Source organism: Ctenopharyngodon idella, chromosome 11 (genome assembly GCF_019924925.1).
Source record: "Ctenopharyngodon idella isolate HZGC_01 chromosome 11, HZGC01, whole genome shotgun sequence".
Taxonomy (NCBI): domain Eukaryota; kingdom Metazoa; phylum Chordata; class Actinopteri; order Cypriniformes; family Xenocyprididae; genus Ctenopharyngodon; species Ctenopharyngodon idella.
In genome coordinates this window covers 27,210,841-27,235,905 of record NC_067230.1, presented here as the reverse complement: position 1 = coordinate 27,235,905, position 25,065 = coordinate 27,210,841, and the positions used below count along the sequence as shown (strand labels likewise).

The window sequence follows — 25,065 nt, the reverse complement described above, 5'->3', positions numbered from 1 at the left end:
TTAAAAATGCCCTTATAAGGTAGAAACCGATAGGCTGCTATACAAACATGTAAAGCATAAGCAGCCAACTTTGAGAGAGCTGCTTTTGTGAATGGACATGTATGTTCAATAACGAAACAAAGTGAGATCGTTTTTAAGGTAAGTTTTAAAAAGCTGATGCAACACAAAATGAAAGATTATAATAAGGGAGACTTTTATTATGTATTTATTATTTTAATTTTATTATGTATTTTCTGTGCGACAGTCTGGAGCTACGGTCGCACAAAAAAGAGAGGGAAATTATGGTCTGACTAAAAATATCTTATTTATTTTAACTCAGTTATTCCATACTTTTTGTAGTGAATCACAGGCTGATACTTACCTCATCGACCAGATTTGGTCGAAATATACTTCCTCAAAAATGGATTTGGTGAGTTCAAAGCATTTTGTGCAAAGCTTGTTAGCTAACGTTATACGTGCGGGAAACGAATCACGTCGGTATTTTTATTCTCTTCATTTTTTTCTTGATTGTCTCTGTGAAAATTGATGAAATGTTAAACAAGCAATGTTCTGATGTGGTAATGTTAGACATTACAATTATCCGTCTGTCTCTGTATGCCTTTTGATTACAACAGGTAACAACTATGAATTCCAGCGATTCAGTGGACGTTTCTCACAGGAAATCAGCACTCAGAGGAAAGATAAACTGTTACACATAAAATGTGAGGTAAGATTAAGTAAAATACACTGCAAGAACTGAAAAATGTTAATATAGATAATCGATAACGAAATGTTGTTACTGAATATTTGGGCATGTTCACTATGTACAGTGAAACTCCCATTAGTGACATAACTTTTAAGTTGTGAAAAATTGCTATGGAACATAACAAAATAGAATAGAACAGAAATGGCTGAAGTCAAAGAGCTGCTCCAAGAGAAGTTCACAACCCAAGTACTTATTGCAGAAGAGCACTTATTGACAGCTCACACAAAGCAATTCTACAGCAGCTGCTAAAATAAAGCTCAAAAATATAAAATGCATCCATAAGGACTGGGGGAAAAACATACATAAAAGTACTGCATGTATAGAAAAATATTAAGGTAAGTAATGAACATAACATAAGGTAAGTAAAGGTAATGTGCTGTTATTGCAGTATAGTTTCAAAAGTAACAATTTAAGCCTAATTTAAAAAAAACAAAAAAAAAACATGTAGTACCTTATAATCATTACAAAGGCATGTGGCACAACAACAACAACAACAAACCAGTCGCTGCACATGCTGATTGTATGAATCTGCTGAATCTTCCAAAATAATGGTATGGCAAAGTTATACAGTAAAGTTCTGCAGTACTTTTTGTCATGATATGAATAGTTACATCGACGTCACCTTGCCTATTATTTATTTGTTTGTTTGTACAAGGCTTACATTTCTGAAAATGTGTAACAAAGCGAACTTTCAACGATTGTAACAGATTAATGAACCGTTTCATACTCATCAAGAAAAATGGCTCAGATTTGAGACGGCCCACTTAATATTTTAGTCTATATAGGCTTACAGAAAGTAAACAAGTTTAGTAATCTCATTTTGCAAGCATCATAGTGTAGTCTTGTTTACTTAATGCAGTATGTAAAAATAAATAAATGCAATCGTAATGTTTAGTGAACCAAATATCAATACCCCATCACATTTATTTCAGTATATCTTTAGTTAACTGGTGCATAGCTAAAATACAAAAATAATAGATAAACTGAAACAAGATTTAAAGTTTCTGTATCATAATAGTGGTGACACTAAAGACTGATAGAAACATTAAAGGTCACTATTATGACTGTAAGGTCATTACAATGACAAAAACAATGACCTCCCTTGCCAAGCAATGACCTTGCTTAGCAAGTTCTAATGTCACTTATGTCTACTTCCAAATATCATTTGAATACCATTTGAAAACCTACAACCTGTTTCAATAATCTATTGTACTAGTATAAAATAAGTGTATATAAGCAGATCTTGTCAAGTTTCAGTACTTCATTATGTGACTATCTATAGCACATTTGTAAGTTTAAGTATAGATTTTGTTATATGACATGTTTTTTTGTTAACTTGCCACAGATGTTTGCCTACTAGTAATGACTATATTTCAAAACTCTAATTTAATTGTTAATAGTTAATAATTCAGGGTAGACATGGTCTTTTATATGTTTCAAAGCATCAGTCAATGTCTTCTGAAACACTCTAGCCTAGACAGTCAAATCCAGTATTAGCATTATTAATAAAAAAAAAAATAAAAAAAAAAAAACAGTAGCAATGAGATCTAAAAGATGCATTGTGCTGAGACTGTTCTGTAACCAAAAACATGATTGCGCCAGCAGAGATCATTCAGCTCATTTCATTCATTGTAAAATTAGATTCTTGGATTCAAAAGAATACCTTGACCGCATTACAGTTTTGCTCTAGATCAGTCATTTTTTTACTGTATCAGATGATGTATAAAGTGACAAAATAACAATATCCTCCTAATTATGAATGCACACACCTTCAAAACAAAATGACACTTTTAACAGAATTATACCATGTAGTGTTGAAATGTATTTTATAAGCGTCCAAAAAGGACATCATAAACTGAGGGTGGGGAAAACATTAATTTAGTTGGTATTATGCTTGGTAACATAAAATTAATAGCAGTCACCTTTACCCTTGGTACATTGGCTGGTACGCAGCACAGTCTGCAGTTGCTATTCAAGGCACTCTTGCAGGCTTGTTCACCTGAAATGTACAGTCTGTTAAAGTTCTCTCTTGTTTCTCAGTGCAGTTCCTGGTCAGTACTTTTCTAGCATACGATAATGTGTTTTTGACCAGTGCATTGTGAAATTAGTGATCGCTGCAGGACGTGGAGAAAAATTCACAGTGATATCATGATCGTGATCATCGCTCCAAGCTCCAGTTTTCACCCACCTGTGATGTGGTACTATTCGACCCAAGCCACTGATTAACCTAAACCTCAACTTCATTCACTTATCAAGTTTATGCACATATGCAGACAGAGCTTATATTTACAGAAGTATAAACAGTGTCTATACACCTCTACACAAATTTAAGGGCGTATTACCTTATAGCATTTACATATGTGTACAGCTCAAGGTGTTAAGGAAGTTGATTCTGCACAAACACAAGCAAGCTAAACAGATTTTGATGAAAAATATACGTTCTGTACATATGCCTATGCTAAAATTCAGTTATGCTACATAGGCTATATGAATATGTACAATAATACTCAATTTACATAAATTATTCATCACATATGCCTACATTGTTGGCCTGAATATTTACATGTTCATGTGGGATTACTACATGTGCATTGTAAACGAATACATGCTAGCAACTGCAACAGATAGAATTGCACACTGAAAGGCCTAACCAGCACTCTAAAGAATCTCTAAAGTATTTTTGGCGACAGAGTAAGAAGTATAAGTACAGTGATATAAAGCTACATGGTCCTATTTCTAGAATTAGGAACCTCGCTGGGAGAAGAAGGTGCTGTCCAAGAGGGAGAGTGCAAAGCAGGGAAAGCAAAGACTTCTTGGTTAAGATTGGCAGTCATTGCTGGCCAGTGGTCCATGTCTAAGTGTTGGGCATTCAGCATCTTTCCGTAAGGGTTACCGGGCACCAAAAAACTGTGCTGAAGTACTTGTGAAGTGTCAGTTGCCATCACAGAGGCATGGAAATCAATCTGCGGCCATGAAAGAGGCAGTTGGGAAGAATTCAATCTTTCTGTTGAAACTGGAGCCTAAAGAAAAGACATCACAGTATATCTGAGAATAATAGTATTTTTAACCTGAGCATAAATGAGGCATAAAATCATCATCACATTTTAAAGGAATTGTGAAACTTCGGCCATCATTCAATTTACTCATCCTCTTGTCATTCCAAAGCTGTATGAATCCATTTGAATTTTATGGCATCATGAGGGTGAATAAATGATGTCAGAATGTTCATTTCATTGACCTTTATACAGTTGCATCTCAATAAATTAGAATATCATGAAAAAGTTTTTTTTTTTTTTTTCCTGTAATTTAATTCAAAAAGTAAAACTTAAATATATTCTAGATTTATTAGACAAAGTAAAATATTTCCAGACTTTTTTGTTTTCATTTTGATGATTACAGCTTGCTGCTCATCAAAATCAAAAAATCAGTATCTCAAATTATTAGAATATTTAATTTCAAGTTTTATTAAATTACCATTCTCAGTGTATTAATACTGGGTTTAGATCAATAATCCCAACAGCAGTCATGGGGAAGTCTGCTGACTTGACAGTTGTCCAGAAGATGATCATCAAGACCCTCTACAATGAGGGTAAGCCACAGAGGGTCACTGCTGAAAGAGCTGGCTGTTTGCAGAGTGCTGTGCCAAAGCATATTTATGGAAAGTTGACTGGAAGGAAAAAGTGTGGTAGGAAAAGGTGTACAAGTGAAAGGAATGACCGCAGGCTTGAGAAGATCGGCGAAGCTGATGTAAGAACTTAGGAGAGCTTCAAAACGAGTGGACTAAAGCTGGAGTCAGTGCATCAAGAGCCACCGCACACAGACGTCTTCAGGAAATGGGCTACAACTGTCACATTCCACGTACCAAGCCACTTCTGAACCAAAGACAACGTCAGAAGCGTCTTACCTGGGCTAAGGAGAAAAAGAACTGGACTGTTGCTCAGTGGTCCAAAGTCCTCTTTTCAGATGAAAGTAAATTTTGCATTTCATTTGGGAATCAAGGTCCCAGAATCTGGAGGAAGAGTGGAGAGGCACAGAAACCATGTTACTTGAAGTCCAGTGTGAAGTTTCCACAGTCAGTGATGATTTGGGCTGCCATGTCATCTGCTGGTGTTAGTCCACTGTGTTTTCTGAAGTCCACAGTCAACACAGCCATCTACCAGGACATTTTAGACCACTTCATGCTTCCTTCTGCTGACAAGCTTTATGGAGATGCTGATTTCATTTTCCAGCAGGATTTGGCACCTGCCCACACTGCCAAAGGTACCAAAAGCTGGTTCGATGACCATAGTGTTACTGTGCTTGATTGGCCAGCAAACTCGCCTGACCTGAACCCCATAGAGAATCTATGGGGTATTGTCAAGAGGAAGATGAGAGACACCAGACCCAACAATGCAGACCTGAAGGCCGCTATCAAAGCAACATGGGCTTCCATTACACCTGAGCAGTGCCATTTCTGTTTAAAATATCCTTTTTTCTTTTTTTTAATTGATCTTATGAAGTATTCTAATTTTTTGAGATAGTGAATTGGTGGGTTTTTGTTAAATGTGAGCCAAAATCACCACAATTATAAGAACCAAAGACTTAAAGTACTTCAGTCTGTGTGCACTGAATTTATTTAATACACAAGTTCCACAATTTGAGTTGAATTACTGAAATAAATGAACTTTTCCACGACATTCTAATTTATTGAGATGCACCTGTATTTAGTAAGGAAGTATTTTTTAATAATGTCACCTCTGTAGAGCTCCAGATCCTGGATCGGGTCAGTTGCTGTGGTCTTAGACTGAGGGATTGTGAGCGTGAAGGAGCCCTCTCTTCTTCTTCTGCCCAGTTATCTCCAAATCTCTGAAGCTGCTGTGTGAATGCATCTGTCTTGTTGTTGCTGTTGTTAGTCTGTGCTTGAGCGAGACCAATTGGCTGGTGAGGAGGAGGAGTTGATCCAGGAGGCATTGGGGACTGATTAGAGGCAGCTGACGCTGCTCCAGATCCTATGAAACAAGGTTTGAGACGTATGAATAGCACAAAATGAGCTGAAATACAATCCACACGATCTTTAATTATATTAAATAATTTATTAAACTATAATTAGATTATTAATATACCTCTACAATTAAGTATAATTAGTCAACTGTGTCAAAACCAAGACAAGTACGCAGATGCAAATGCTTGGCCAACATATACCAAATGCTTGTCCAATTATACAAAGCTGACAACTGCAGTAACTGCAGTAAGTACTCAAGGGGGTAATAGAGAGCTATATGCCCTTTTGAGAACACTGAGAATGAGATATTTGAGGTTTGTTATAAACTGTGAACTGCAACTCTGAGAAATTGAACTTGGATAGTCAGAGGCATTTGCATTGATATACTTTATTAAATATGCTTTAGGCCTGTGCTAGTGATGGTGGTTGAAATATGTCCATATAGTGAAATTTAGATTACAGCTAACAGTTGGAGTAAAAGCGTCAAGGTTTTAGCTGAGACAAATTGTATTTTAAAAGTCAAACGTGTTGAAATTAAGAAAAGACAATACTTACTGCTGCCACGTTCTTTACCCAGACACAGGCGTTTAAGTGTTGACCCTAAAAAAGAAAAGTTAAAATTAGTTTTCTGTAGAAAATCATTGCACATAGAGGCATATAAAGAGGTGGAAGATGTAATTTATCGTTTAAAAATCATTTAACTGCAATAAAGCCTGCATTAGAGGTAAGCTATTACAAATAAAAGTATTAAAACACTGAAAATACAAAGGAACTGACGTTGTGAACAAGGTTAAGTGTTTGTTTTAGTCTTGCAAAAGTAAAATTAAAGTGACGATGATTAAAGTGAGATTAATACTGAAAGTATCTAAAAGCATAACGGACAACGGAATAAAACAGAATTTTGTGGGGATAAACAGGATAGAAAGAATCAGGAAAGAAAAAACAGGAAGGAAACGCAGGATGATCAAAGATGAAGCATGAATTCTGATAAATAATTGATTGAAGAGAATAAAATAGTGGGAGAAAGATAAGCAGGGGCTCCCAAGATATGACATGGAAAATGGTGGAAAGGAGAGAGATACAAACAGATGGACAGAGAAACAGGCCCACTGAGGAATCTAGCGCGTGGTTTACTGCTGGATTTATAGGTGACCTGTGCAGACGCCTGGGGAGAAGGAGGCCAGCCTGCGGACAGAAGTACAGAGGTGAGAGAAAGAGTCAGATCCACCACTTTAAACAACCAGTATCCAGGGTAAAACAGAAAAATGAATGGAATCATAAATCTGACTTTAATTTAACTTGTTAATGTCAAAGCATCCATGTAAAAGCCCCGGTTGATTTGCTTGACTTAAATTTTTGCATTGAGGATTATATATAAACCACTTAAAAGAAAGTTTTCATAGAAAATTTTACATATGCATGTCTAAAATGTTATAATGTTATCAATTTAATGCCATTTTCACCAGATATTTTTCTTTCTATGCAGGTGGGTGATCAATTTATATTGACTGGATAATCTTTTCAAATCGATCATTCAAGGTTTGCTACAAAGCCAGACTATTTTCTGGCAGTAGGACTTCTTTCTCAAAGTGCATGCTGGGAAATCAGAGTTAAAGCCACCTTGGCCAGGCTGGATGCGTGGCCCAGGTCCTTCTCCCTGTAGACCAGAGTAGATGTTGTCGGAAGAGAGAGATCCTTTAAGAGAGCATGGTTGTTGGGTCTGAACCGGCTCAGACACGGAACAAGGCAGAGTCCCGGTCCCAGAATAAGCCCTGCCATCTGACAAGTTGGAAGCCCTGGCAGGAGACCCATTCAAGCTCAGGGTCGCTTCAGCTGAAAGAGAAAATTACATGTCATAATGCTCTTGGGTAGAATCCAAATGTTAAAGTAAAGTCCTATAACAGTAAAACTCGATGTAGTATAACAGTATAACCCTATAACTCTAACCTGATTTTGTTAAATCATTAGGTTTGCTGGAGTCGCTAGTTTTAGAGGCAACATTTCTCAGCTGTTGTACTAAAGGACTGAGCAGTTTGCCAGCTTTTAGTTTGTGCCTGCTGGTCTTGCGCTTGCGTCCAGCAGGGGGTGCTGTGGGTGGGATGTAAAGACCTGGAGGGGGTGGTTTCCCTAATCTGATATAGAGAAGCTCAACCTCTTCTCTGTGGTGGGCCTCCAATTCGGTTATCTCTTTCATGTGCCTGTACAAAGATGAAGCGAACAATAGTAAGAATTTTTAGTTTTGCTCTGATTACTTTTTGTTGATAAAAATAAATCAAAATCAAAAATACACACCGACACATGATAAACTCACTTTTCTCTTAGTCTCTGAAGCTCCCTCTTTATATCAGAGTCCTCCATCTCGGAGTCATTGTCACTGCTGATACAGGATCCATACACCCCTCCCTTTCTGCTTGGCGAATCAGAGCTTTGCACACTACTGCTGCGGCCAGAGCGCCTTAGAAAAGCCACCGCCCTTTTCATGAGGTCACTTCCTCTCCTTTCAGACCTCCCATGGCGGGACGGGGTTGTAGGTGCCATTTTGGCAGGGCTGCTCTCTGCCCCAGAGTCAGAAGACATGAAGCGGGTGTGAACAGTGACATCCGCTGAGACTGAAGTCTGTGTCCTTGGCAGAGAGCCTCGTTTGGTCAGGGGAGGTGGCGCGTCCAGATAAAAGTCAGGTGGGGCAGAATATCTGCTGGTGTTCTTTCTGCGCGTGACTTCATCTTCTGTGCTGACCACTGAGAACCTGCCGACAGTGGTGGCTGAAACAGTCGGCTCTTCGTACATGGCACATTCTCCCAAAAAGCCACCAGGGTGTGCTGGAGATGCTGTGCTGCTCAGGCTGCGCTGCTTTCGACCTTGACCTGACAGGATGTCAGTGGCGCTAGGCATCATCTAATCCAAAGTAATCAAACAAAATAAGAATACAAAATACTGATATGATGAATTATTTCATATATTACAACCATTACCTCATCATAAAAATAAAATATTTGGGAAAAAAAACTGACCAACTCAAAGTGGGCACCTAGATTATTAAACTGGAAATCAACAATCTTTAAACCTGTATTGTCCTGCAGAAATAAGATGTACATGATGTACCTTATATCGACTTCTAGATCCAGAGCAAGAGGTAGAGTGTGGCATTGCATGTCTCCTTGACACAGGAACTGTGGATAAAGATGGCTTTAAACAAGTGTTTCTTCTTGTTTTAAATGATGAATGTTTCTTGAAGAAAGTTACTTTTGAAAAAAAATAAGATAAAAAAGAACTATCATCTAACCTCCAACTGCAGAGTCACTGAGAGCACTTAAACTGTCCACACGCTCTGGAATCTGTGGCTAAAAGGCAAAAGGCCAATGATTTAGGTGGTGATTCATCCAATACAATCTTATCTAAATTCAAAACCTCAAATAAAAAAAAATAAAAAAAAGACAATTAAAGATAAGACAATTAAGAAAATTAAGACAATGAAAATTAGGGATGTAAATAAATGTAAATACTTACCCTTGCCCCATACCTAATAACTAGATTTTATTTTTAAAAAACCTGGGACTGTCTATAAAAAAAAACATAAAAATGACAGATGGAGCTTAAACTTACCAACTGCTCTCCTGCTCTGAATCGTCCCTCTCCCATAAGACTAGGTGTGCTGGTTCCTGACCCTCCTAATGCACACTCTGGTCCTGGTGGGGACTGGATATACTCTGTGCCAGATCCTGGTGTTTCAGCAGCACTTCCCGATGGGTACATGGGAGCATACTCTTGATACAGTAAATTCCTCAGTTTCTCATCCAGTGTCTTGATAGTGCTGTCTACAAACCCTCCTCTGCTACGCCCCTCTCCGTCTGATTCACTAGGAACAAAGTGGTGCTGTGAAGGGGCGGGGCTTTGGGGCAGGGAAGGTGCCTTAGTTCCACTCACAGTGGACACAGGCTGCTGCAACACCACAGGCTGTTGGGCACGTTCCACTCGACTAGATGTAATGGAGTGAAGTTGTTCGCGAGCAGAAGTAGTGTCTTGTGATGGAGGTGGCATCACAGAGGATGACCTCTGAGCCCCACTGCTCACTTCTAGGGACAGTGGCATGACCAAGGGACAGCAGGGCACATCCTCCACGATGGAGACAGCACATGCAATTTCAGCCATCTGCTGAGCAGTGTGCATGGGGGAGACCGAGCCTAATCTGCCACTCTGTGTCTCATCCACAAAAAGAGAACTTTGAGGATCCATGTATGGCTGAGATTGCTGCACATTGACCTGGGTGGAGCCTAAATTTGGCCCTTCCTCTGAATGGGAAGCAGACTGAGCTGGCATTGCAGCGGCTTGTGGGGCAGGGGGAGCTTGGGAAAGAGCAGCCAGAGAAAGAGGATCAGTAGTGGTCAAAGAGAGGGGGCTCCAAACCCCATAGGGATCACTTCCTCCTGATGGAGGCGCTGTGCCACAGGCTTCTGAATCTGTGGAATGAAAAACAAACAAAACAGAAAATGTAACAAACCATATCCTAAAAAAGATGAACAGACATCTATTTTACTCTTTTTGATAGGAGTAGGACTGTGAAGATCACAAATCACAATAAGCACATAAGTTTGTGCTTATGAGACAATATTATTTGTCTCATAAGCACAAACTCTGAAAGCGGCATGATTAGAGATACTTTTATGAGATGTGAAGCAAACCACAACTGATTCCACAGTTTCACACTCTTCACATAAACATGCTGGGTCTCTCTTGCTCAATCCCAGTCTGATTATGATATTGTGATGCATCAAGATCACTGAATCAGTGAATCTTTTTGTGAGGTAGTTTGCAATACCCATCCCTATTTCTAAGGCAGTTCATTTCTTCTTCCAATATTTCCTTATATCTGTATCAGTTACACTAAGTTATGTCATAGCCTGACATTACCCATGGATGCAGAAGCAGATCCTGTGCTGGGTTCAGGAGGATGGGCTGAAGCACTCTCACCAGGCTGAGCAGTGGTTGTCCCATCAGTTATTGTTGTTGTGGATGGAGATTGTGTAGATGGACCTCCATCTGAGGATGCGTCCTGACTGGCAGCAGGAGCCTCTTCCACAGGACAGATGATGAACCACCTCTTACCCGTGTGCAGAACTAAGCAATGGACAAGAACATTGATACATTCATGCTTTGGCGAGCATGAATTTTAAATTCGACAATTATAGGAGGAAGAAAGTTTACCATTTTGCTGATAAACCGGCTGGGGAGCCCCAGGTTGCTGTCCTTTTATTCCCTGGAGAGTAACAGAAGAAGACTGTAAGTATAATTCAATTTAGTGACATTAGTGATAGTCATATTTAAGATGTTACATTTTTTAAATGACTCTCTGTATTACCTCTCTCCCTTCATCTCCAGGAGATTGTCCTTGCAAATGATTTTTCCCAAGATCTGATGTCTTCTCTCCATCCATGTCCTCGCTTAGAATGTCTTCTGCCTTGTCGACAATGTCTTTAAGTTGATCTATAAAAATCTCCTTTTCTATTGGTAGAATAAAGCCATTTTCCACCTGGTATACAAATAAGAGAAACAAAATCTGAAAGGTTGCACAGAAAAGGAATTGTATATGAACAGGTAATAGGATCAAATAAAACAGCTTTATGCCTTTAAAACAATCTGATGTTAGATTATACAAATATACGTTTTAAGCTAAATTTTAAATCTTTTGCACCACAACATTGTTTCCTACTCTGAATTTCCATGCAGAACATTAATCTCACCATATAAGTGGCTATTTCTTCAGGTGCATCTCCGTCTAGGTCAAATTTGAAAGTCACCATTTTATGATTGTGTGTCTCCAGCTGGCATTCCACCATCTTGTCACCTGTATCACTAACCTGAATGTATAAGGACATTTTAAAAGGCAACTGCAAAAAAACAAAAAAAACAATTATACTTTAAAAAGAAGACATGTTTAATCCTTACATTTAGCATGCTTAGCTTTGGCTTGTTAATTTTTTCCTGGCGTGAGCGTGTTCGAGCAGATTTGCGGTGGTGTTTTCTGGGTTTGCCATCACCCTTTCCTCCACTAGTGGGTCCTTCATAGCTGTCACTTATTTCTTTACCAGATGCATCTTGGTTTAGGCTAGACAAACAAGACAGAATAACCTGAAGTTTAAAAAAAAAGCATGCTAGGAGATCATTTGAGATGATTGCTACTGTTTTAATGCATTTTATTGTATCTGCCACTATAAGCAGTCCAGATATACACATTATAAATTATATAATTAAAGAGTTACATGATGGCTGACTTCATTTAGGCATGCAATTCTGAAATGTTTTTCAGAGAAAAACAACTTATACCTACTTGTCACATACAAAACTATGGAGTGGAATAGAAACAGGTGCCTGTGAGGAAACATAATTATTTCAATGATCTATGTGGGACTTTGAAGAAAAAATATTATAGTAAGATAAAGGATGTTGCTTATGCTGACTGTTACCTCAGTGTTAGGTTGAAATGGGCTGGGCTCTAGCGCAGAAGGAATGGGCATTGAAGCAGTGTCTGCTATTTGCTGAGTTGTACTGAGCAAGCCAGTACTCTCAGGAACAGCATATCCTGTCTGTATGCCAGCAGGCTGCAGAGGAGGCTGCATGGTCTCAGGTAGGGCTTGGACAGTGGTAAACTTTGTGTCTGACTGCCTGTCCTGTGGAGGAGACTGGATCTGCGACAGAATGGTGTGAGATGGGGCCAGGATCTGCAATTCCTCATGGCGAGGGTACTCCTGTTGAAAACATTTTAGACCTCAATTGTTACGCTGACTGAATAACATTAATTATCCTGCATTATTGCTATGACAAGGTACCAATTCTGATTAATGTACTGCCATTCTGCTGTCCCTCTCAAAATAATTACTGAGCTTCAACACTTGTGTGATCGTAGAAATTATACTGATTCACATTCCCAATACATAAATCAATCCTTGCACAAAGCAGGAAAGAAACCACAGCATTTACCTCTGTAAAAGGTTCAGAAATAGATGGGTCTTGCTGAGGGAGGGAGGCAGGATTAGGGAGGTTAAGCGAGGGTTGTGTTGGCTGGGGTTGAGCTTGCAAAATGGCACCTTCTGGTGGTGGAACTGGGGAATACATCTGCTGCAGATGTTGCTCGGGAGGAAGCATGGGTGGGGACAGGGCCATAGCCAGGAGAGGTATAGGTGTAGGAACATTCAGAGGGGTGGAGACAGGAGTGCCTGCTCCTAGTATGCAGGGTACATTCTGCATGGATAGTGTGGGAGGAGCATTGATAGGGCTTGGTGAGTAGTAGGGAGAGGATACGGGATGAGCATTTGTGGGGTAGGAAGAAGAGTAAGAGACTGAGGAGAAAGGTATTGGCTCTGTCCCTGCAGATGTGCCCCCTTCTGGCAAAAGAGGATATGCCGAAGGAAACTAAAGAACAAAGAGCAAGATAAAAACATAAACAGCCAAAAGTAAACTATAAAGCTACATGTTTGCATGTAGAATTAAGAAAATCCCTTGACTTCTACCATCTAGAGTTAGAGTTAAGTAAATTTCACCCTTGTTAAAGAATGCAGTTGTTGCGATAACCGAGTAAAGGTGTTGCATACATATGCCTAGTTACAGGTTCATGAACTGACCTGTGTGGCGATTTGTAGAGGCTGGAGAAGGGGTGTCTGAACATTTAGCTGTGGTTGTGGAGGAAGAGCAGCGGTGCTGATCATTGAAGATGCTGACTGTAATAGATGCTGTGGAATATACTGAGCATCTGAAGATGCCTGCACTATGGGCTGAAGAGATGATAAAGTCTGGGAAAGACAAAGAGAGAAAAAAGAAATAAAGAATGATGCTAAATACTAAACTTATGAGAATTGAACGCCTAAATGAATTCAGCCATCGTGTAATTCTTTAATTATATAATTTACACTGGGTCTATCTGGCCTGCTTATAGTACCAAATACTACACAATGCATTAAAACAATAGCAATCATCTCAGATTGTCTCCTAGCATCATCAGTAAAACTAATTTAAAGGAACACTTACTCAACAGTTCCCACAGATTACACTGACAAATATCTTTATCGCCAAATAAATCTGTGGTAAAACTGAATTTATTCATTGTTTAGTAGACGTTTAATAATCTGATAAATTTATGGCATGACTGAAACCGAAATCCAAAATTTACCACAACATTTAAAACAGAATGTGAGGATGCTTATACAGATTGAGTCTACCTGAGGCTGGAAAGCTTCAGGATGGAAATAAAGACGAAACTGAGAGAAATACAAACACAAGGAAGAACAAAATTCTAAATTAATCTAGTAAACTATCACTTTGCTAGCACACAGGCATGCAGCCATCCTCATTTAAGGGAAGACAAACCTATTGCAGCCTTACCTCCTGTGCTAGTGGTACAGTCTTTTGGTTTTGCTGTGCTACGAGGGCAGAGGCATGAATGCTTTGTGGACGAGCATGTGGTACTGGAGTAGCTGGAGCAGAGACGGTCTTAGATGGAACCAATTGTGCGGAAGGCTGAAAAACACATGCACAAAAACAAATATTAATAAAGGAACATTTGCAATTAAGGATTTAACAGCCAATGGCAGTTCTTTAAGAAATTTGCAGGACAGTATCTCCAGCAGCATATAGTTTGATGTGACAGGTAAATTATCAGCTACTGACAGGGAACAAAATGGGAAAATGTGTGACATCAAACATCAGAGCAGTGATTCGCTCTACACACAGGGGATGTTGCTTTAAAAGAGACCATGTAGAGGGTGACAGGGATAATTTGCGGTGTTGCAGTAGCAGTCATTATTGTACAGTCAGCTTGCTGTGCTTTCCTCTAGCAGTCTTTCAAGAGACTGTGCCCTTCAAAAGGACATAATAGTCCCTTGAAGATGGCCCAATTTCTTATTCTTTTGTAAATAGCAGTGATTAGAGAAAATTCATTCAGTTTATTTTCAGAAACGAAGCACTAAGTAGGCCTACAAAAGCATAAAACTAGGAGGGATTGGGATTTATGAGCAATACAACATACTGTATATTCTGGAAGCAACATTTTTCAAAGAAGGTGAAGAAGCTTGGAAAGCATGGGTGAGGCAAAAGCGATTCTCTTGTTCTAGATTTCTCTGCCGGGATCATAGCTAGTACATTTTATTTTTCACCTACCACAAGACCTGGTCCAACTTCACTGTCCTGCACAGAAAAAGACCCTTGCTCCAGATGTGATAGGGGTACACACAAAGAGCTTACGCTTTGAAATTGAGGTACATGGAACCTGTTAACACAAGCATCACTGTGGCCATCTCCAGGCTGTGCCTTGTCAGTCAAGACAGGGGAACTGGTACGCCGATTGATGATATGATGTAGACAGCGATCGAGGTGAGACAAATCTGAGCTGTCTCCCAAACTATGGGAATGTGGCCCAATCAAGGAGATGGGGGAAACTGGAGATGATGACTTGAGTGGGGAAGTTGAATTAACTGGTGAAGTTATGGACATATGTCTGGGAGATGTGTAAACTGGTGAGGGTATAGATATATAAACAGGGGAAACAGCAATGGTATGCTTTAGTGGTGACAAGTTAGGCAGAGTTGTCACAGGAATCTGTGCAGGAGAATGGCTTTTATGGACTGGAGAGGGTGGGGTGACTTGAACTGGTATTGAACTTGATATGTTCTCATGAACAGAAACTTGCTTTGCAGGCAGTGTAGATATATATGGAGACTGTGGGGTCATGTAAATTGGTGAGCTAGAGTCTGGATTAGCCAGATCAGGTGAGAATGATGGTTTTAATGTGGAAAAAGGTGGCATATTTTGGTGGATATGGGAGGAAGATTGTGAAGAGGCATGCCCGAGAGATCCTCGACCCCCTGATCTTACAGCCAGCAACATTGCCATACAAGCCTGGCAGTATTGTGGGTGGGCATCAGAGTTCCTCCGACTGAATGACATTGTCTGGGACTGTGAATTAATTTTTACCTGCTGTGAACTATATTTAGAGGCTCCAATGTCTTTAGAAACAATATTTGGTGCCTGATCATCATTTGTGAATGACCTTGTAAAGTCACTTGTAGACAGCGACTGATTCATTTCATCCCTAGAACTTGCTTCAGGTTTGGGACAGCTATAAGTCTGATGACGCAGTTGCTCTAACAAATCGTGTAGTTCAGTTCTCCTCTGTAATGTGTCAAGGAATGAAGTGCTGCTACGCCTGGTCCCCGCCAAGTTATCAGAGAATGGCAAAGGTCTTTGGAAGTCATCAGGAATACTGCCATGTCGCTGCTCATTCAGTCACAGTTTGAGAAAAAGACACATTTTTTAAATTCAGACAGACATAAAAAAAAAACATAGTGCTAAGGGAAGATAGGAATGGGTATTAAGATGGTGGTCTTGGAGTTTTCCTACAAAGTACAGCTCAACTGCAATGATGAAGTGAATTTAAGTATAAACTTACAGGTGATGGCTGGTAAGAGCTCTGATGCAGGTGTACCGAAGACTGCTGAAAAGCCCCTTGATGTATCTGATGAGCTGATTGCTGATATTGCTGGTGCAGCTGAATGGTGGGTTGTTGCTGGGGTGCTTGAGGCACCAAACCATGCGCCTGTGCTTGTGTAACCTGGTGCAGGGGACCACCTGGCTGTTGTTGGGCTCCCTGGGGTTGCTGAGGACTAGGTTGTTGCTGGGCCCCATGGAGTAACTGGCCTACGGTTTGTTGTGGGACACCTTGATGCATTTGTAGAGCAGGTTGTTGTTGAGTCCCCAGAGGCGGGTGTGCAGTAGATGGCTGTTGGGTACCCTGTGGCAACTGAGCCAGAAGCTGCGCTGGAGGGCTTAAGATCCTTTGGGCAGTGGAAATGGACTCCGAAAGGGACTGCTGAGAGGTGCTGTCTTGGTTGCCTGAAGCACCTGTTATCATTGTTGAGCCTGCACTGCTGTCTGCTGCATTAGTTGGGACAAACAACACAAGTGCATAGACAAGTTATTCAAGAAAGTGAAATTTTGGCATACCTGCATTATGTAAGTTGTACAAAAGAAATGATTAAACTAAATAATTAACATAATATAATATAATCAATTGAAATACTGTACATTACATCTTATTGGTTCTGTGGATATTGCTATTAGACCTATTTACAATGACTAATTTGAAGTCATTGAAAAAAATGTTTTATCATCTTTTGTGTAGATATCTTTGAACCCCCAGTTTCATCTTAGATTTATCTGAGGCTGGGTCTTTTTAATCACACAACATCTAGTTGTCTCACGTGTAGCTGTAGTCGCACTAGTCGGGGCACTGCAGACCAAGCTGACTGCTTCAGTCTGTAGTTCCTCTGTTTCAGATGGAAGACTGGGTGTTCCACCCAATGGTGGCCCTGTGGAGGGCACCTGAAGGAGATTCTGTGTCTCAGTCTTGGTGCTGCTCTCTTCTGTTTTTCCATTACGGCCTGAGACAATCCGCTGCCGTCTCCACTTTATTAGAGACACGCGGTCGCGGATAGACTTTCCCACAATCTTCACATCAATCTCTAAAAAGAAGCCAGATTCCACCTGCAAGAACAGATCATTGAACAACACTGAAGTAGTGAATTCATTCTAAATACTATTCCAAACTTTCAAAGTATGTTATGCATGTCTATGTATGTGTTTAAAAGTTTTGCATTTCTAAAAATCACATTTGTTTACCATTTCCTGGGCAACTGTTTCCGGGACTTCTGTCTCCAGGTCAAATGTGAACTCGATAGCACCACTGTCTTTATACTTTCCCTTAAGTTTTTTCTGGTCTTCAACCCAAAGCCTGAGAGCAATGGAAGACTTCTTGCCGTCATCCTCTTCAGCCAGCTCTACTCTCACACCTGTGTCCTCCGCAAAGAATGCATGGTTTAGTAAGTCCTTTATGGAGTACCTTTGAGGAGAGAAAGATGTGATTTGATTTGTAAAGAGCTAAAAAAGAACAAGTCTGGCATCTGAAGGACAATCAACAACGCTATGATGTTGCTGTAGCAAATGGTATGATCTATTTAACTGATTGACGATCCATGCAGGCAATTTACAATGAGACATATCTAATAACCAGGCAAGAACAGATGTCATTAGCAGGGTTCAAATTACTGCAAAGGCAAATTACTGTAAATCATATCAGTTAAATAAATTCGCAGCTATCCAGGAAAAGGTTGTCTGATCATACAACAAGTGCCATGTCTGACAGGAGCAGGGGCCTTTTGACCTTTATGATTATGTAACAGGAGACTGTTTAGCTGATGGACTCACCTTTCCTCCCAGCGATGGCAGATACACTCTCCAATGATTTCTTTTATTTCAGGCATGGCCACCTTACTGAAACTGGCTGGCTTCACACCCTGTGAAGTAAATTAATAAGGAACCCACAACACACGCACACATTGTTGTTTCATTGGAAACTCTTAGAGAGTGAAAAGAAAATTTACAGCAAAAATTCCTTTATACCTGACTGCAATTACAAAGCGTGGCATTACAGATATACCACAGAATTATTATCTACGTAAATTTAATGTAAAATCAGTTGTACATACATTATGCCATTGAACTGAATGGGAAAATTCATGAATATGGCCCTCTATGTTAGACCTGATACAGCATTTTAACAAATAATATTCCATTCTGAAAATAAAATGTTGGGTGAGTGAGAAGCAGTTTGCTCAAACTTACGCTAGTGACTTTGCGATAGATTTGTGCAGCATTTTGGCACTCTGAGTATGGATACTCAGATGTGGCCATTTCTAGCATACACATCCCAAATGCATACACATCTACGGCTTCATCATAGTGCTCCTCGTACATCTCAGGGGCCATAAACTCTGGAGTGCCTAAAAGAGGAAGAAAAAAAAAAATCAATAACTAAACTGATAATGTAGTCTTTAAAATTCCACATAACAAGCTACAATCTACATCATCTAAACTTGCTGTTTAAATGTTGTATTCAGCCTAATCTGAAAAATCTCAAAACCCCGTCACCCTCCTTACTGTTACCTATTACACTTTTGGCAAAGGAAGCTCTCTTTAGTGTGGCCAGGCCAAGATCTCCAATCTTGACTGAGCCTGTAGGACCAGTGATGAAGATATTGTCACACTTCAGATCCCGATGGATAATGGGAGGGGTCCTTGTATGGAGGAAGTGAAGACCTTTTAGGATCTGTCTGCACCAGCTTCGTAAGACTTTTGGTTTCATCACCTTGAATCGCTTCAGATACCTACATATTAACAGAAACAGGGTTAGATATCTCAATATCTAGAGGGTTAGAAACAGGTAGATATCTCAGTATCTCAAAATCTCAGGAGCATGTCATTTTGGGCTTGAGCAAAGGAATACAAGTTGTCATAAGGGCAGATCTACTATACATTCCTTGGTGTCCCATAGTAAATGACTCAAAACTTATCCAAGATTTCAATACTACACTATACTGTATAGTATCAGTTGTTGCATGTCTTTGTTTTATGTGACTTACGTTTTCAGTGTTCCAGATGTCATCAGTTCGGTGACTAAAACAATGCACTTCTTCCCCTTAAGAGGAGATTCCCAAAAGTCATAGAAGCGCACAATGTTTGGATGCTGAAGACCTTTTAGCATCTCTGCCTCCTCTTTAAACCTCTGACGTTCCACTTTGGACAGCTTACGATCCTGGAACGGCAAGATGAACAGGTGGGAAGAGAGATGGACTGCTAAACAAACATATGGTAATAATTGTAACAAGAGGTTGGTTTACTGAACTAAATTTACCAAACTGCCACACTGAAAACTCAATTATCCTCCTTGCAGTGAAAAGACAGCTATACGAAATAACTCTTGACCAGTGGAAGACGTGCGCTCTGAAGACATTTAGGTCAATCTTTATTGATTTAAAGTTCACATTCCCTGTATTAGCTTTCTAAGGATAGACAATATATCTGTTTTATTGTATTTTTGAGTTTGTGTGGTTGTGGGGCTGGGGACAATATATCTGAACATGATATGACTAAGAAAGTCAAGAAGAAGATCAAACTCAGGCAAGAGATTAAAAAAAAAACTACAGTTATTAAAGCATATTGATGCAACATGAAAGGCAAAATATGCATGCTCCTCATTGTGAGAGGTGTGTGATTAACATATTGTAGCCCTTTGATATGGAGTACAATGCAGAAAATATAATTAACACAAACAGCATAATTCAAAAAAACTCACCCAAACATTTTGTATTGGGGTTTGTCAGATAAACTGATTAGAACTGAAACAACATGAAATTGACCCAAACTATAACCGTGTTAGAGAGGTACAGTTGTGCTAGGCTTGAAAATGCTACAGTTACAGAGTCTTTGGTGGTTCACATTCTGGCGTGTATCTATGGTCAAGAAGCTGACCAAATCAATACCTTTGCATCTGCCCTCTTCCTGCTTCTAAATTTGCTAAACGCTGACAGGGAGTATCTGTAACATCTCTGTCCCTCGCAATCAAGCAATGTGCAACCCCATAAAACCTCTGAGACTCACCCCCACACTGCGCCATCTAACACCTCACATGAACTCAGGGACACACAGAGTCATATATTTCATTCGACCTCCCCCATTCTTAATTTTCCATCCAATTTACTCTATAGACTACAAGCATTTCAGACCAAACATGTTACCAGATTCCCAGGTTGTTTCTATCAGACCCAAACTTTCATTACATTTCTAATATAATTTAAATGCAAATTAAACACTGTGACATTGATTATTTTCAGAGGTGTGCTAAATAAGCTCTCACAAAAGGAAATGAGCTTTTTGCTTTTATGCATAGCTAGGGCGTGGCACTAAGATCTTTTCCTGAGATGTGTCTCGGATGAAGACTCCATCACAGACAGATAACAGTTTTGTTCATGCATATCGTTCAGCTCCTGATGCAGCCCTATCAGACAAATGAAGGATAAATCAGGTTGGGCGTTCAGCTGTACATAAAATGGTCCATTAGGAATATATTGTCTTGAGAACGCTACTGCTTGATGTGAGGGTAGCCATGGTCCTTAGTACACAGCCATCTTCACCTCATATGACCTGTTCTTCTGTCTCTTCCTTGCTCGCTCTCCTCTCTCCTTGCAAATTTGGGAGCCTCAGCAATTTTTGGCTTGCTGAGGCTGCTATGCACAGAGCAGACTAACTATATGCTTCCCTAATTCCATCCATGTGATTTTAAGATTCATAAGCAGGATGAATCCTAACCAAAACTGACAGTATGCCCCAAACAATGGCTGTAGTAGTACATACAGTAACACTCTCAGATTAAATAAAATAGAAAAACGCAGTCACTCATTTAGAGAAACAAAGCAAAAATCCTACAAATATTACTCTATAGTCTGAAAGGGAGTCCCTTTTCTTATAATACTGTTCTACCGGCCACACATAGAAACAAATCCAGACCATCCTCATGTATAACATCAGAACTCCAGGGATCATAACTGCCTAGTCATCCTCCCATGGACAGTGAATTCAGAATTTGTCTTTTTTACTCAAAATGAAAATAAGCTTAGCAAGTAAAGTATTTCTCAATGAAAGAGCATGTAGGTTGTGTACAATAAAAAGTAGTAGGGTTATTTTATAAAGGGCAAATGTGCATTATATATATATATGTGTGTGTGTGTGTGTGTGTGTGTGTGTATATATATAGAAAGAGAAAGAGAGAGAACTGTGATAACTGCAGTTGCATCATATCAGCAGGTAAGTTCACATGACCAGACTTTGTCACATGACCCCTATGCAGAGGGGACTGATCCTCCAGGGATGTGCATTGCTGCTCTCCAGAGTTTGTTTGTGTCCACACCCTACAGCATTTCTACTGTAAATGTCTACTGGGATATTTGAGTGAGCTCTGATATAAATTAAACGTTTTAGCACAGGATAAGCTGAACAAAGCTGTTTGCAGGAGGTATTACAGTGCAGTCAAAATCACTCTCTTACTCAACATAAAAGGGATTTCTAAATATTTCAGGAAATTTCTTAACACTCAGCATTCTTAGTTGAACTCAGCTGAACCTCAAAAGATTCTAGACAACAACACGGAAACACTATTAAACATAGGAAATCTGATATAGAAGTGGTCATGGTGATTCAATCTCCCCATTTTACAATCAATAGTGCTGATAAAAGAAAGAAGCCATATCAGATGACCCGGCAAACTTGTACAAGGAGGAGGCATTTAGAATGGCAACAGGATCAATCAGAAAAAATAGTCTTTGTTCTTATTAACAAACTTAAACAAACTACAGTTCAGTTTTTACTTCTAGATCATTGATGTCCTACAAATCTAGAGCTTGGCCAAGTCATTACACCCAACAAATTAAGTGGATCTGTTCGTTATCCTTCACTTTTTTTCTACAGTGAATATTAAATACAACATATCGACAAATCTAGGAAGACCAAAGAAAAAGCCTTCATGAAAAAAACTGAGAGGAGGCCAACAGGAGTCCTACTATGCAAACATTGCAAGAACTGAAATGCCAGTGGTTAAAATTGAGAATGTGTATCTGTTGTAATTGCTTTTTTGCTTACCTGAAGTTCACACCAGGCCACCTCCACCCATGTCTCAGTGTCCAGGCCCTTATAGACTGTTTTGAAGGACCCTCTGCCAAGCTCAATATCAAACTTAAGAAAGCGTCCACTAGGAGAGGTGGACACTGCCTTCATTTCAGCCTCTTCCTCATTCTCGTCACTCCCAGCTTTCTCCACGCTTTTGGAAGTTTCAGATGGTTCAGCATCATGTTTTTCCTCAGCCTCACTTGTCTCTGGCTCTTTGCTGAGGTTCTCATTTACACCATCTCCCTGTCCCACCTGACTCTCCACATTAAAACTCCTCTGGACCACAATATGTGCACTTTTAACAGGACTGCTGGTGGTGTCGCACTCTGAAACCTCCAGTTCTTGATCCTCTGACTCAGAGAACCACAAACTTCTGCGTATAAATCGCTGCCGGACCAGACCTCGGTAATCTAATAGGGGGTATGTAGTTGGATCGCTGGCCCCTCTGTGTGCTGCAGCTGAAGGGTCCGTATGAGAGGGATGTTCGTGACCATTTTCATAAATTCCAGTCTTTTTTGAGGGGACAGAAGAAACTGTGAAGCCCACAGGCTGTGGCTCAGAGTTGGATCCAGTCAGGTTTTCCATGACCAGTGAATCGCTGGACACTCATCTGTGACTTTCAGCCGTTTGTGTGGACATCCTTGAATGAATGCACCTGCAATATGGCAAGTAGTTTTAACATTTATTCCTTTAACTAGAATCTATTTTTGTGTTCCTAGCATGTCCCTACTAGTAAATAATTCAATAATGACTAGTATCTGATTCAATTTTAATTTCACTTATCCCAGAAATCATAAGTATCTATTTAGTTAACAAATTTTCCATTACATGCTAGCACTTATTCTTTTTCTAGCTGCGAGAACACTATCACAATAATTACTAGTATCTATTCCATATTTACTAGTATATAATTATATACTATTTATATTTACATAACAAAAATATCAATAAAAATATCAAATCTCAATCGTTACTAGTAACATTTCTAATCTCACCAGTTAAAATAGCTTTTTTACTTGCCATACAGTGTGTATTCATAATGGCTAGTTATTTTTTAGTTATTTTTATTAGATTTGAAATGGCACTAGTAACAATCAGTGACTAGTAAATAGTTAGTGAAACTGAAAATATACTATCTTTCTATTGGATTACTTACTAGTAATGAACAAAATAAGAACTAGAAACAGAATAGACACTAGTTAGTTTTAAAGGAATAAATGTTAAAACGGTTTGCCATACCTGCAATGCCAGTCTGTACTGACGCAGTTCGGCATCCTTTGAGGACCGACTGCCAGACTCCTCGTTTACATATAATAGCTAATATTAATTATAATCAAATATTTATACAATTAGTTAAAAGAGCAAAACAAAAAATATATAGTTACTAATGGCATTAACTTATGTTCCAAGTACAAGGCAAGCTCCCTTAAATCAGAAATTCATGCCACAAAAATACTTTAAAGGTGTAAAACAATTTTAAAATAATTTGACTCCGTGTAAAACTAATATCAGTATCTAACTCACCATGCTGGGCAGCTGACAGAGGTTGTCACGTTGTTTAATCCGCCACAAAACTATAAAGTGCGTAGCTGTCCCTTGAAAAAAGATTTTAATGAATGATCTCTCAGACATCTACTTTCACCAAGCAACCACATAGCCGCTTCAAACCAGAGTACCCTTGCTTCTTAATAAATGTCAGCGTCTGTAAGGGACATGAAATCCATAGCCCGTTGATGAGATTATTTGCTCACTGCGGCAATGCTCTCCTCATCTCGGATAATACGGCACCGACACCTCCCTAAAGATTCCTCCCTCGTTATGTTATAGCATTCATAGTTAGCTTCTCTTACAGTGCTGATGCGCGGTTACGGACATCCTGCAGCGCCTAGCAACACACTGTGTGTCCAATAAAAGCGTCTGTTTTTAGGCGGTACCTTTTTCCTCCTCTACACGGGTCGTCGTGGACCACACGGAACTCTGGGTCCGCCCAAACCTACGTGACGTGACCATTAGCTCGATTGAAGGACGGAACAGGGCACGTCACTGTCCTGCAGACACAAAACTAATCGTAAGATATAACTGAACTAATATGATCGTATAACTAAGTTTGAAATAGTTTATAGCAACTTTGCATACAACATCCCTTTACTAGTATGCTTAATATATCCCCTATTCTCGCCACGTGACTTGGTTAAGACTGCTGAATATTTAATGTGAATGAATGAATGTTGTATGACGATGCTTTTTTTATTCTCTCACCCCTCCCCTCCTCTTCGTCCTCTCTTGCTGAAAGAGAATGTTCCACCTACTGGAGAAAGCTGTGTTTATTCCCTCTGCAATAACATGTACAGTACCGTTTACATTATTATAGCTGAGTTGCAACAGCATCTTTTAACCAGCTGGAAATGTTACAGGGAAAATGTTAATGTATTCCATTAGTGTAACAACTCACTCCAGTAATGGGGTAGGTTGTAACAACAGCAATTTTTGTGCTTGAGATTAGAGGCAAATATGGATATATATTAGGCTACTCAAAGTGAGTCACATAAATTTAGACTGAAAAATGTGTTACAACACTTTGTGGTCTCTTCTATTCAGGCCTGTATTGTAGACAAAATCACTTAGTGCTCTGTTCAATAATGGAAAGTGTATGGACGAATTATTATACAGTAAAAGGATAATCTTTATCATTTAGAGATTTTAAAAGACAAATGTGCAGTGAGGGTCAGAAATCCTACACATCGCCTAAGGTACTTATAGAAACTGCACTTTTTCGGTAATAGGCTAATGCAATTAA

General features: G+C 39.5%; 1 protein-coding gene and 1 long non-coding RNA gene across 5 annotated transcripts; one reads left to right on the top strand and one right to left on the bottom strand.

Moving 5' to 3' along the window:
* The first annotated feature begins 4 nt into the window (after positions 1-4).
* Positions 5-2,277, top strand: LOC127522522 (uncharacterized). The gene is made up of 3 exons (XR_007932621.1): positions 5-138; positions 340-409; positions 615-2,277. It is a non-coding gene; the product is annotated as an uncharacterized LOC127522522 (long non-coding RNA).
* A 329-nt stretch (positions 2,278-2,606) lies between these two features.
* wnk2 (WNK lysine deficient protein kinase 2) lies at positions 2,607-24,541 on the bottom strand. 4 transcript variants are annotated; one of them, XM_051912582.1, is made up of 31 exons: positions 23,793-24,541; positions 22,242-22,923; positions 19,190-19,362; positions 18,714-18,934; positions 18,393-18,550; positions 17,976-18,064; positions 17,391-17,610; positions 16,973-17,255; positions 16,162-16,646; positions 14,874-15,986; positions 14,100-14,234; positions 13,937-13,975; positions 13,343-13,510; positions 12,702-13,133; positions 12,188-12,469; positions 12,052-12,092; positions 11,670-11,829; positions 11,465-11,581; positions 11,083-11,253; positions 10,929-10,980; positions 10,635-10,841; positions 9,330-10,183; positions 9,010-9,067; positions 8,829-8,896; positions 8,038-8,621; positions 7,674-7,924; positions 7,347-7,559; positions 6,837-6,911; positions 6,282-6,326; positions 5,480-5,733; positions 2,607-3,765 (listed from the first exon to the last, which is right to left on the bottom strand). In XM_051912582.1, the coding sequence occupies exons 2-31, from the start codon at positions 22,851-22,853 to the stop codon at positions 3,466-3,468; spliced, it is 7,860 nt and encodes a 2,619-aa protein (XP_051768542.1). In that variant the 5' UTR covers positions 22,854-22,923; positions 23,793-24,541; the 3' UTR covers positions 2,607-3,465. The 4 variants fall into 4 exon arrangements, with proteins under 4 accessions (XP_051768542.1, XP_051768543.1, XP_051768541.1 ...); XM_051912583.1 differs by having other exon boundaries at positions 6,861-6,911; XM_051912581.1 differs by having other exon boundaries at positions 6,813-6,911; positions 23,793-24,540.
* Positions 24,542-25,065: the final 524 nt, after the last annotated feature.

Coding starts and splice junctions, on each gene's coding strand:
- wnk2 (XM_051912581.1), bottom strand. CDS start 22,853: ATGGAAAACCTGACTGGATCCAACTCTGAGCCACAGCCTGTGGGCTTC. Junction 19,363..22,241: donor TGGCCTGGTGTGAACTTCAG/GTAAGCAAAAAA, acceptor TTGCCGTTCCAG/GATCGTAAGCTGTCCAAAGT. Junction 7,925..8,037: donor CTTCAGAGACTAAGAGAAAA/GTGAGTTTATCA, acceptor ATCTTTGTACAG/GCACATGAAAGAGATAACCG.